A 13653-nucleotide genomic window follows, 5' to 3' on the forward strand; every position below is an offset into this window, starting at 1 on the left:
CGTTTGGCCCTGTAGTATAGAAGACTTGCTGTTTGATTTCAACCAGGGGGAGAGTTCCGCCGATTTAAAATGAGCCCAATACGGAACTAAAACTTCCTATGATTGGCCGCTAGTTGCGCTGTTTTCCCCCTGGCCGGTTGCAAAAAGAATTGTTCTCCATTGGATCCCATTCATTTTCCCCTTTTCGTGTTCTAACCTTAATTAACATTTTCATGAATACTTTATGGTTCCTATCGCTAGTTAAGAATTGCCTTTCAATTCTGAAAATAAGGTCCCATTTATGTTAAAATTGATAAAGTTGCGGGGGGCGTGGCCAACTAAACTGATACCAGCCGGCTGTGTTCTTCTTCGTATGCTGTATTTCGGGAGGCTCCGACCACATTCTCCCATGTATCCCCCTGCGGTTGCACGTGACCGTTGTCAGCCAATAGCCTCCTCTGGTTGCATTTCAATCTATGATGGCAACACCCATGCCAAGGACCCATATTGTGTCATTTGCGCTGCATAGAAACCAATGGCTTCGCTTTGTCCATATCTTTTATACAGTCTATGATTTCAACGCAGTACTGGACTGGGTGATAATGGTTATAGGCTATTCTTGCTACTGTATGTATTCAGGTTTGACTATAATCCATGAAAACTATAGAAATGTTGTTTATGCATTAAGATAACAAATGCAGAACGGGGTATTCATCAGTATTAATTCCATGATTTAATGAGATCAGACTGAGCACTCTTTCTGTGCACAAGTTGGTCCTAAAATTAAATATGGAGCTTAATGTACCATAATATCAAAGTCTTATGTGATTGTAATGTTATGTTAAATGTAATGTTATGTTAATGTTATGTTAAATGTAATGTTATGTTAAGTGTGTGTGTGTGTGTGTGTGTGTGTGTGTGTGTGTGTGTGTGTGTGTGTGTGTGTGTGTGTGTGTGTGTGTGTGTGTGTGTGTGTGTGTGTGATGTTGCAAATGGTGCTACTGTGATGCAAGAGCAATTTAAGATCTGTCTAATAATAAAGCATCATCACAATGAAGGCTTTGTGGTCAGGGCTCTTCATCCTCTTAGCAACTACAGTATGTTTGTCAAATCATTTGCATATTAACTGTGAACCACGAAACTCCCTGAAGGAGGAAATATGAATCACAGGTAATGAATGCGGGATTCAAACACGTTTGTTATTTTCAGTCAACAAGCTAGTCGGCCTGCCTCGAATTAAGCCACCAGCTGTCCCATCAGTTTGTTATACTGCCCGCAGCCATATGTGGTAGACTGTTGTGATCACTCCTGGCAGGTATCGGGGTGTGTGTGTGTGTGTGTGCGCGTGTGTGCGTGCGTGCGTGCGTGCGTGCGTGTGTGTCTGCACTCGAGCATGCATGCGTGGTGTGTGTGTGTGAGTGAGAGAGAGCCTATGTGTGTGCACGTGTGCATGCCTGTGGTAAGCACTTCTGTAACAAGCATATTTTTGATTTACACTCAATTACCCTTAATGAAAAGCAAACACATAATAATGGTTTAAGTTTCAATCATTTTTCTTTGTTCATACTCATCATGCAGAGCAAATATTTGGAAGGGCGTATATGTCTTTCACATTCTGTTGACAAACAGGTACTGTATGCAATAGACCGTTTGTCAGCCTTCTGATTGGTCCCTGAGACTCCCTGACTGGCCAACCAGAAAAAAACATTCACTTTTTGCTATCGGGGGTGGAGTTTGTGCAGTGGAGAATGTTGCTTCAGCCTTTCAAAAACTGTCCGCAGTGCGCGACACGGAGATCGGCCGGTACGGTGATAGCGACGGCAAGCGTCAAGCGATCTCGCTCATCATAACGAATAAGCTTCAACAAACTAGTTCACATGTACCTTATCAATGGTCTAAGAGTCACGATTGGGTACATATAATTTAAATGGGCAGAATTACGAAAAGCCAGCCTATTATGTGAGGAGAAACATTCTCTCTGTCCTCTTCCTAGTACCCAAGATGCAATGCGCTTCTCTTTCTATCTCTGATCCAGAGGATTAAACTAATTAAAACATTTATTTTTCGGGGGAAAACTACTGTTTTGCTATGTAATTACTGTACCTTTTTCTTCCCTTTTTATTAATATCACGTAGATGTGTTTTTTGTGGTACTTTATATAGCTGTAATGAGGCTATGAAGGGAAAAAAAATCGCATCCACTACCACTATAAAAGAATCTGCAAAGAGGATTCTGTCCCACTGGGATTAAACAAATTAAAACATATATTTTCGGGTAAATCCCCTGTTTTGCAATGTAACTACTGTACCTTTGTCTTCCCTTTTTATTAATATCACCTAGGTGTTTTTCCTTTGGTACTTTATATAGCTGTAATGAGGCTATGAAGGGGAAAAAAAAACCATCCACTTCCACTATAAAAAACAATCTGCCCAGGGTTAATGTCCCATCATAGTAACAGGGCAGAATGGGGCGGGATTTGCAAAAGGGTTTATTGGTATCTGCACTCGCAAAACAAAATTTACTTAAGACATCAGAAAGAGAGAGACAATATGGAATGTTGTCTCCATCTATTTCAAATAGTTTTTATAATTTTCTTTAAAATGTCAAATAAATAAAGTTTCTCTATGGTCTTACATATTGCCTTGCTCTATTGGTCTTTTGTTGTCCTGTTTTAAAGTTAGCTTACTTAATACTTGCTTGTCTCTGTCTCGTACCCCTAGTTTGCTTCAGTGATTTATATTTAATAGGATTTTGACATGGTTTTGTGACGGATTCCTTTCGCTGCCACCGTCTTTTGAGAACTATTTTTTTCCTAAATATCAGTGGCACCTGTTAAAATGTCCAACTTGTATAATTAGTGGTTAACATGTATTGTACAGCGGTTTTATGGGTGACATCTGATATGTTATGAGTTATGCAAATGTTGTTTATTGGTTTCTAGATAATTTCATTTTATGGTTATTCTTGTTCTTATAATAAAACATATCAATCAGTCAGTGGTTTATGGGACATTTGAAAATAAACTCAGGGAGTCTGCTTGTCTGGGACTGAACCCACGTGTAGGCAGTTCTATGGAAGTCTGACTCAAATTCCTCTGACACCGGATATGGCATGGAAATGATGATACACTTCTGGACTATCAGGTTTGTGCATGGTGTCATTCCGAGTGTGTGTGTGTGTGTGTGTGTGTGTGTGTGTGTGTGCGTGTGCGTGTGCGTGCGCGTGTGCGTGTGTGTGTGTGCGCGCGCGCGTGACAGTCTGTGTGTATATAGAGTTCCGAACTACGATTTGCGAGCAGGGTGAAAGTGGTAACTCCTTGCAAAGTTTGAGAATTCATATCGCTGTAAACATTTTAATGTTCAGATCACAAAGTTGCAAATATTTAGTAGTATATCCCTTCCTTACTGGCTGCATTACTGCCTGGTACAGAAGATGCTCAAAACTGTTTTAGGCCCTTTTTAGGAGTGACAGCCTAAAACTGAGATTGGCATTTTACTGGGGACACCTTTCAAGATTAACAATGAACAGCTGTTAAAAGGAATCTCACACAAAATTATTTCACCCACCTACAGAGATTAATCTTTATAATAGAAAGTAGAGTCAGCAGAACATGAAGATAACAAGATGTACCGTATTGATCCTGGAGGGAAATTCAGGATGTCAAGCTCAACATCAGATAATGTTTTGTCCTAAAGATGTTATTTATTTATGTATTACTTTTCAGTTAACTTACCATCACGATGCCATACTCCAGGATCTATTATCTGTCAATATTCCACACCTCTAGAATAACTGATCTATTAATCACATGAACCCTAGCGTAGTTTGTCGTCATTTCAGTGATTTCATAATAATTAAATGATTATGAAATCACTGAAATGACGACAAACTACGCTTCATTATTATAACATTTTTATAATAATGAAATCACTATTTAATAATTGGGTTGCTTCTGAAAATAAAATTGTGTACACTGTACTGTACATAATCCAATTGAGGTTTGCAAAATGGAAAGCGCTTGAATATTCATAACAACATAATCAATGTTTCATTTTCTTAAAAAAATAAATAAACAAAAATAAGAATGGTGTAAACTTATGTTACTTAGCCTACTAATAATTTATTGAAAGTACAGTATTAATCAAATATCATAGAAAATCAAACCTCGGTTCGAAGTGGAGTGGTGAATCTGAGCAGCTATACCATGTGTGTGCGTGCGTGCGTGTTGAGTGTGCCTGGCCTGCTAAACAGCACCCCTCCTTTAACATGTGTGTTGTGTGTGGCCACTAGAGGTATTGCCAGGCTACAGACATATCCAGCCAGCCAGCCAGCCACATAGCCAGCCACCCACAGACATACCTGTCTATTGGGAGTGCTTTCACCACTCCAAAAATATGAATTTATTAGTTGTTAACCAGTGGCTATAGGGCTGCATGAGCCCGTCTAAAGGTCTGATCAGTACAATCGCCCCTAGAACAGCACAGGACATCAGTAGCTGCCTGCCAAGTGTTTGGCAGAGGAGCAAGGACCCCTGTTACTGCCCGGTCTTGTGTTTTTTTCCCTTGCAGTGTGCTAATGATTGGAGGTGGCATGACAGCACCTGGTAGTCATTGCTAATCAGCCAGCAGCCATTATAAAAGCCTGGGAGAAGTTCCACCCTAGTTATTTTGCCATCCTTTACCCCCAGGCACTGAATCTTTCTTTTCTGTTGCTACCATTCATTAAATGCAGGGGTGTCTGGGCCCTGGGTACAAGGATTCACTGCGGGCCCCCCATGAATGTTCTTCATAGGGGAGGGGGTTGAACCCATTTAGACTGGATTGTGGGAACGCATTATTTCACATTCTTTTGTGCTTTAAATATTGAAAAATAGCAGATATACAAGCTTACAGCGTGGCACCGACTGCCGTGCTGCGAGCTTGTAGATCTGCTATTTTTGAAAAATCTGTTTCTATGTCCGTGGTGCTCAAACTTGTTCACGTGATCGAAGGACCCCCAAAATGATATGTATTTGGCCACGGACCCCCATCTCAAATTATTTAGTTCCAGGGACCCCCCAGAAGCAAAATTTGAGTTACAAATGTTCGCTTAAAAATACATATATTCGAAGATTTGCACTGCATTTTCACGAGTTTTCAAAAATAGATCTACAATCTCGCAGTGCGGCACTCGGTGCCGCGCTGTGAGCTTGTAGATCTGATAGTTTTCAATAGATAAAGTATGAAATAATGAAGGCCCCTCCACCTTGGGCCCTAGTAACTCAGTCCCACTTCCCCCCCCCCTTGTGACGCCCCTGATTAAATGCATTGCTTTTCTGAGCCTTTATGTGATAGGTACAGTGGAGACGGGAAACTCAGAGAGTAGGGGACATGCAGAAATGATCTGTCTGTCTGGGAATCAAATCAAAATGCCTGACAGAGACAGACACTGTCAGGTATTTGAGCCCGTGCGGTGCGCCACCCAGGGGCGTCACACCAAATTCTGGGCCCTGGGTACAAGGATTCACTGCGGGCCCCCCATGAATGTTAACTATTGAAAAATAGCAGATATACAAGCTCACAGCGCGGCACCGAGTGCCGCGCCGCGAGCTTGTAGATCTGCTATTTTTGAAAAGTCGTGAAAATGTGTGCCAAGAAACCTGTGTTTCCATGTCAGTGATGCTCAAACTTTTTCATGTGAAGGACCCCCCCATCTCAAAATATTTAGTTCCAGGGACCCCCCAGATGCAAAATTTGAGTTACAAATGTTCACTTAAAAAATACATCTATTCAAAGATTTGCGCACATTTTCACGACTTTTCAAAAATAGCAGATCTACAAGCTCGCAGCGCGGCACTCGGTGCCGCGCTGTGAGCTTGTATATCTGCTATTTTTCAATAGCTAAAGTTACTAGGGCCCCTCCACCTTGGGCCCCATTAACTCAGTCCCACTTTCCTACCCCTTGTGACGCCCCTGGCGCCACCTGACCACTTGGCTATCGGGTCTCCCGAATAAAGTGACATCTGCATTCTCACATATGGGAAAGACACCAGTAAATAGACATTGTGGTGGAGAGCTTGATCACATTCGATTACCGTAAGGCTCGTGCGTTAGTGCAGTGGGATATGTAAGGAAGAACGGAAAGGCAATTCCGTGTGATCAGACTGACAGCAAGAACAGTCTGTCAACAGCTATACAGTAACATAGAGGAAGGTTCTGGTAGGGTTGCAGGGCATCAACTCCTCATCACAAAGACAGAGGAACGTCTGAGAGTCAGGGCAGCAAAAAGCATAGACAAAAATAGAAAAAAGTTATAAGGTCAAATAAGTCATCCTTCTTTATATTCACAAAGTTTGTGAATATCTTTATATATCGTTGAACTTTAATCTTAACCCTTTTTCAGTTGTTTTTTCTCGTAACTTAATGCGCTTCTTCGTCATACAACGGCGTCACACAAAAGTAGCAAAAATAGCAGATCTACAAACTCAAAATGCATCGCGGCCGACCATCAATGACAAAGTAGCTAAGAGGTGTTGCCAAAAAGACTACTAAAATGAATGTTACACAGTATGATTTTTAAAATGGGCAAGGGGCACACCTATTCTAACAAGTGACTAAAATACTAGTTATGAGACCAAAATATACGTCTGATGATAAAAAAAAACCTTGGGATGGTCCTCAATATCACTATAGTAGTTTGCATGCACGTAATCAATAATCAGAGCATAAGTTCTGTATACCGTGAGTCAACTTTTATTAATATCGTCGTAATGAAAAACTATTCTGTAGTGTTTATGCTTTTGTATACATTCTATTCATTATAGAACTTTTCACAGCACCAACCATCTTCAACCGCTTATCCGGAATCGGGTCACGGGGGTAACAGTTCCAACTGAGATTTCCAGCGTTACCTATCCTGAGCAACTTCCTCCACTCCCTACAGGAGTATACCGAGGCATTCCCAGGCCAGTGTGGCGATAAATTGCATTTTATAATCTCAGCAAATAACTTCTCAATCTAAATAAATCAAACCTAAACCTATACAGACTTTTTTTAATCCATCAATTTATCAATTTGTAACAATGAGAGTGTACAAATGGAACCAAATGGACCGATTAAGGTTCCATTTGGTTCCGATCGTACGCTCAAAAGTTAAACAATCGGTAAGTGGTGATTTCAAAAGGCAAATGGCGCTTTACAACATGCATGATTCACCCATTAACACACAATCGCATGCTGACAGCAGAGTAAACCATGGAAGGCGGGAGCAGTGAGGGGTTGTCATCATCAAGGACACATCGACACTAGTCTCGCGTAGTCAGACAAGTATTCCACAATCTCTGAATGTTAATACACTGTATAGCTTCTCCAGAAATCTGAGGCAGGAAGCTGGCATCTGTTGGTCATTTCCATTCATAAAAAATATATTTTCAAATGTCTTATTTTTTCATTTCCATTTGTGCTATTATGCTTAGAAGAAAATAGCTGTAAAGACGAAGCGGAAGTGTCAGATCCGCTTTATCGCGTAATCGTTTTCAGAGGTTCGGTTGCTTCAGACTGTATGACCGGAAGCATTTGAAAATTGTGCTGACCTTCAGCAGCGATACACAGTGTATGGACAGCAGGTCACTTGGGGCGGTATCCCGCCTGTAGGAACCAATGGTAGGCAGCCAAAACACTCGGGGTCACTTCCTGTTCCACCTGGAAGCCTTTCTGAGGATAATCAAGGATCCTCTCCAGCACACCTGAACAGCGGAGGACCAGAACACAACACAACAAATCGATCAGAGCAGAAGACAGAGTCAATATCCATGCTGTGGTCTTGTTGAGAGACAATAAGGAATAAGAATAAAATGTATATTAGGGCTGTGACTATCGATTAACTTCTTAGTGATTATTATATTGTCACTGTTGGGAAGAAACCTTGCATCTCCAAGTTTCAAATTTGAAGCCCCGCTTCATCATACAAGGCAGTCGCACAAAAGTAGTGAAAACAGCAGATCTACAAGCACACAACGCCTCGCGGTGCGAGGCGTTGTGTGCTTGTAGATCGGCTATTTTCGGCAAAGTGGTTTGGTGTAGAGGGGAAAAAGAGCAGACTAAGTACAGAGTGAAAGGTCAAGTTAAGTATTGACGGTTCAAGTGGTTACATATCTGATAACACAATTTGACATGAATCCAAAATACACTGATGATTGTGCTGTCAAACGATGAGACTATATGGAATCTGGGGGTCCCTGCTTCATCTCTCTCTCTCAGCGAAGGGGTCCTTAGCCGGAAAACGTTGAAGACCCCTGCATTAGTTCAATTAACTGTCGCACCCCTAATATTTCAGTTGTAACAACAGTCTCACCCAGCATGTAAGTGATCAGGTCAGAGGCGGTGCCAACAGTGGGGTGGGGGTACGCAGAGATGTCCATCTGGGGGGAGGTGATGATGGTGCGGGTGTGTTCCGCCCCGCCAGGCCACTGGCGCAGGAAGGTGGCACAGACCCGCCGCTCCATGAACGGCTGCTGCACCAGGATCAGCCTGGAGGCTGAACCCAGGGATTAAAGCAAAAATAAAAACCTCGTGACTGAGTGAAAAATGTTGTTAGGCCACATCAGTGATTTGTTAAAAAGCTTGAAAGGAACAAACACTAGCTTTGTGTTTCATTAAAGTTTTGGCAGCCAATGTTTTGGTAGCCATACCAATTTTCTATTGATTAATCACCCCATGGAGACTTGATAATATTTGTGTTTTTGTTGCATTCCTAAGACCAGGGACATGCTGGGCCCCTGATTCAGCCCGGGAAAAAGAGTTGGAGAGGCCCTCATTGTGCGCTATAGAGCTGCTGCTACTCAAAGATTTGCCATTTCAGATCATGACAAGTGACAAGCCAGTGGGCCTATTACATGAGTTATATTTCGTTGTTGTCGGGTGGAAACCTTGTATGTCCAAACCGTTTGTTTTGTATTTATCATTTTAAAAATGATTTAAAGTAGTGAAAACAGTCGATCTACAAGCACACAACGCGCACCGCGAGGCGTTGTGTGCTTGTAGATCTGCTGTTTTCACTACTTTTGTGCAACAACCTTGTATGATGAAGCAGGGCTTTGCTTTGCGAAAACATTTACACATTTGAAACTTGGAGATACTAGGTTTCTCCCCGACAGTGACGATTTACTTTGTTGGCCGCCCAGCCCCCAAAATGGAACGAAAGCTGACATTTTATTTTAATTTTTTTCCTAATGTCCGGCCTGGACCGGCCAGGAATGAACCGGCCGTTCGGGAGTTGTCCCGCTTTTCCCAATAGCCAGCACGTCCCTGCCTAAGACAATAATTTGATGATAAGAATAAAGACCCTCATGTATCCGGTAGGAGACACAAAGAGTCTCCTTCGTGTCTCCATAGGGAACTATTGGCTTTGGAATGCAACGAAAACTAAAACATATCCATGAATTCTAGTCTCTATGGGGTGAGTAATCAATAGAAAACAAGCCATTCTGGGGGTAAACGATCCCTTTAATCTTTGTTTTTTATGAAAGACGTAAGATCATTAAGCTTTTCTGTAAAAGTTCAAATGTATTCCATTGCTAGTTTGACCATAATATCGACGGAGAAGGCACAACTTGTTCGTGGGTAAAACTAGGACAACATACACAGACCTCAGCCAGGCCCTTTACCTGGGGTGTTGGTCTCTTCGAGGACTCTATGGGAGAAGCGTATGTTCTCTCCCGTGTTTGTGGCCTCGGTCTCCAGTAGGATGCTGCGTCTGGGAACCCCCATTCTGAGAGCCACCTCCATGAAAACATCAGCCTCTCGTCTGGTCCACCTGCCTAAAACATTGACACATTAGCCTCTTGCTCTTGTCTCCAGGGGCGTGGGACTTAGTTACTAGGGCCCAAGGTGGAGGGGCCTTAAAATACTTTAGCTATTGAAAAATAGCAGATTCGTGAAAATGTGTGCAAATCTTTGAATATATGTATTTTTTAAGCGAACATTTGTAACTCAAATTTTGCTTCTGGGGGGGTCCCTGGAACTAAATATTTTGAGATGGGGGTCCGTGGCCAAATACAAATCATTTTGGGGATCCTTCACATGAAAGAATTTGAGCACCACTGACATAGAAACATAGGTTTTTCAAAAAAAACTTGAAATATTCAACATTTTCACGATTTTTCAAAAATAGATCTACAAGCTCACAGTGCGGCACTCAGTGCCGCACTGTGAGCTTGTAGATCGGCTATTGTTCAACAGTTAAAGCACAAAATGTGAGTGAATCCTTGTACCCATGGGGCCCAGAATTTGGTGCGACACCCCTACTTCTCTCATCCATTCGCCTGGTTAAAACATAGAAACATCTTGTCTCGTCCACACACCTCATTAACATGTACACGGATCACTGCCGATGTAAAAGACCACAATGACAAAACAATGTAAGGGTGTCACTATCACAGGGGAGCCACAGTGTGGGGGTATCAGCATAATGTATTTATAACAGCAGCTCAGGAGCAGCCGTCTTGGAATCAGAAGGTTCCCGGTTCAATTTAGCCTAAGGCGCTACATCGATAAAGTCAATTTAGTCCATTTAACGAGAGCAGGGGGTGTCGCACCAAATTCTGGGCCCTGGGTACTTTAACTATTGAAAAATAGCAGATATACAAGCTCGCAGCGCGGCACCGAGTGCCGCGCTGCGAGCTTGTAGATCTGCTATTTTTGAAAGATCGTGAGCATTTGTGCAAGTCTTTTAACATTTAATTTTTTTTTGAAAAACCTATGTTTCTATGTCAATGGTGCTCAAACTTTTTCATGTCAAGGACCCCCAAAATTATATGTATTTGGCCACGGACCCCCACCTCAAAATATTTAGTTCCAGGGACCCCCCAGAAGCAAAATTTGAGTTGCAAATGTTCGCTTCAAAAATACATATATTCAAAGATTTGCACACATTTTCACGGCTTTTCAAAAATAGTAGATCTACAAGCTCACAGCGCGGCACTCTGTGCCATGCTGTGAGCTTGTACCGGTATATCTGCTATTTTTCATTAGCTAAATAGCTATAAAATAATTAAGGCCCCTCCACCTTGGGCCCTGGTAACTCAGTCCCACTTTCCCTTCCCCCCCCCTTATGACGACCCTGTAAGGTGCTACATCAATAAAGTCAATTTAGTCCATTTAACGAGAGAGACAGGATCTCGGGCGCGTCCTGAACTGACCTGCGGTCTGGTTGCCCTGGTAACCGGTGAAGAGCAGCCAGGGAGCCCAGCCCTCCAGGAAGAGATCAGCCGAGCGCTCAGCCACACGCAGGTCATGACAGCCCAGTCCAATGATGACGTCACTCTGAGGCAGCGGGGCACACAGTTCTTACTCAAGTAAAAGTATCAATAAAGCAGTGGTTCTCAAACTTTGAAACCTGAAGTTCTCCCCTTAACTTTGACAGTGTACAACGGGTCCATTTGGTTCCATTTGTACACTGTCAAAGTTACAGACTTGTGAGGGTCAATTTAGGCCCCCATAAAGGAACCTAGAGAGTCCCTGAAATCCACTTTGAGAGCCACTGCTATAAAGCAATGTAGAAATTACGGAATTCAAGATTTACTTATAAAAGTACAAAAGGTATTTCCATCAAAATGTACTTTAAAGTACCAAAAGTAGAATGTACAAATAGTAACTAAAGTTTTCAAATAATTGTAGTGGAGTAAAAGTACAATATGTGCCTCTGAGATGTAGTGGAGTTGAAGTGAAATGATTGAAAATTGAAAATACTCCAGTAAAGAACAATAACAACGCTGTGAAAGAAGTACCAAGATTTTTTTACTAAGCAAAAGTAGCAACATAAAAAGACTGTGACAAGTAAAAAAGGCCTACGTTGAAAAACGTATTCGAGTACTGGCATCAAAATGTAGACTATTATACTTAAAGCACCAAAGTACTCAAATTGTTCATTTTGTCAAACTACTTAAAGGAGCTATAGTCAACTTTTTCTTGTAAAACGGATGCTAAAATAAAAATAATTTTTCGAAAATATTTTATAAAAAAATAAGCTTCATATATGTGTTTCTATTCAAAAATGACCACAAAAAGCGTAAAATAATGATAAAATAATCATTTTGGCCATTGTCAGACCGACACTTTGTTTACATTCTAGTCTATAGACTAGGATGTAAACAAAGTGCCGGCCCTACAATGAAAAAGTTGACTATAGCTCCTTTAAATAATAATAATTCTTTGGGAAAATGGAACAAATTAAATACAATAGAAATGTATTAAAAAGTATAAAAAAAACACGGCCTGCTCACGTATTAGGAGGGTAGTACGAGTCACCAGAAAAAATAATGGGTGTTTTTAATGAATCTATCATGGTTAAAATGGAGTTTGATGTTACTATGGGTGTGTATGGGGCCCTCCTCCTCGAGGAGGAGGACCGATAACATTTACATCAAATATCTAAATATTGAATCAGGCAAATTAGAATCTGTACAGGGTGTTCATAAAAGCCTTAATTAGATGATAAAATTACCAAAAAACAATTTGAAAGTGAAATATCACTTTAACACTGCCGTTTTAAGTGGTTAGATGGGTGGGCCGCGAACACTTTTTAGATCTAGAAAAGGTTGATAACTGCCGAATAATTTCAGGTTAGAGGTTTTAGATTGATTTGGCACACAAAGACAAGTTGTGTGATAATCATGTGATCAGACAATCCTTGCCTTTTCCAGAGGCTGACGCAGACAGAGGTAGTCCCACAGAACTCTGGCCGATTTCTCACTCTCGCTGTCCATTCCTCTCACATGCTGGCCTGTGTGGAGAGCAGAGAGAGACAGACAGACAGACAGACAGACAGACAGACAGACAGAGACAGAGGTGGGAGATAAAGAAAGCATACTTCAACACAAAGACAAAACATAGCATGTTCTAAAAAATAAACCAGCAACTCTTCTCTCTCTGTCATGATCAGTGAGAGAGATGAGCCACTCGTTTCTGACCTCAGAGGAACTGGCATAGAGCGGTCGTATGAGGATCCACTCAGACAGAAAACATGACACAGCAGCCCCCAGCAGGTCCAGGACAACACACTGCTTTCAGGCCGTCTGCTTGGCGCACCGCAGGCCGTCCTTTAAAAGCACGGGAGACACCGTGGCTCTAAATCTGTAGCCCATTCAGCATCATCACCACCCAGCCATAAACATCCTGAGTGCATCTCCCTCCCCGAGGTTGACCGCTTCCTTTCTCCCAGGCAGTGCTGTTTTTAGTTGTTGCAGGGGGTCCCCTTAAACACCAGGGGGCCCCCGTGGGATGGGGATTTCTGTTTATATGACTATGTTATTGTAATAACAATTTCAGTATGCCAAGAATATGTTCAAGATCATTGCTGTTAATTTAATTGCATTCAAACCATAGTTCCTTGACTGCAGCTGTCAAATCCAACAGCTGCCTTCCCCCATGGACTGAACTCCTACACTGTCAGCAGAATCTGTTTTAGTATATGGACTATGGACGTACATGGACGTTCTTAACTTAACTAGTCGGCATTACTATTGTACTGTCACTTAGTATAGCCTGTTTAGATTTATCTCCATTTAGGGAGAGCATCTCTGTGTATAACAGGTGTCCACCTCAGGAGGCTTCTCCCCCGGCTGTCTGTCCCTGTGGGTCAGGACCCCCATGGGGTCTCCAAATACTTTTGGGGGGTCCCCAGATGATTAACTTAATG

At 41.9% G+C, this 13653-nt stretch overlaps 1 protein-coding gene across 1 annotated transcript; it reads right to left on the minus strand.

Annotated features, from left to right (window-relative positions):
- Positions 1-6924: 6924 nt before the first annotated feature.
- LOC308291170 (uncharacterized protein SCO4629-like) lies at positions 6925-12721 on the minus strand (the record flags this gene model as incomplete). The annotated part of the gene is made up of 5 exons (XM_080733124.1): positions 6925-7702; positions 8311-8493; positions 9623-9771; positions 11152-11279; positions 12650-12721. 5 exons carry the CDS (start codon positions 12719-12721, stop codon positions 7584-7586), a joined length of 651 nt encoding a protein of 216 aa, XP_080589250.1. The 3' UTR covers positions 6925-7583.
- Between the last annotated feature and the right edge of the window lie 932 nt (positions 12722-13653).

The sequence above is a fragment of the Nannobrachium achirus genome (genome assembly GCF_963921795.1).
Source record: "Nannobrachium achirus genome assembly, chromosome: 9".
Taxonomy (NCBI): Eukaryota; Metazoa; Chordata; class Actinopteri; order Myctophiformes; family Myctophidae; genus Nannobrachium; species Nannobrachium achirus.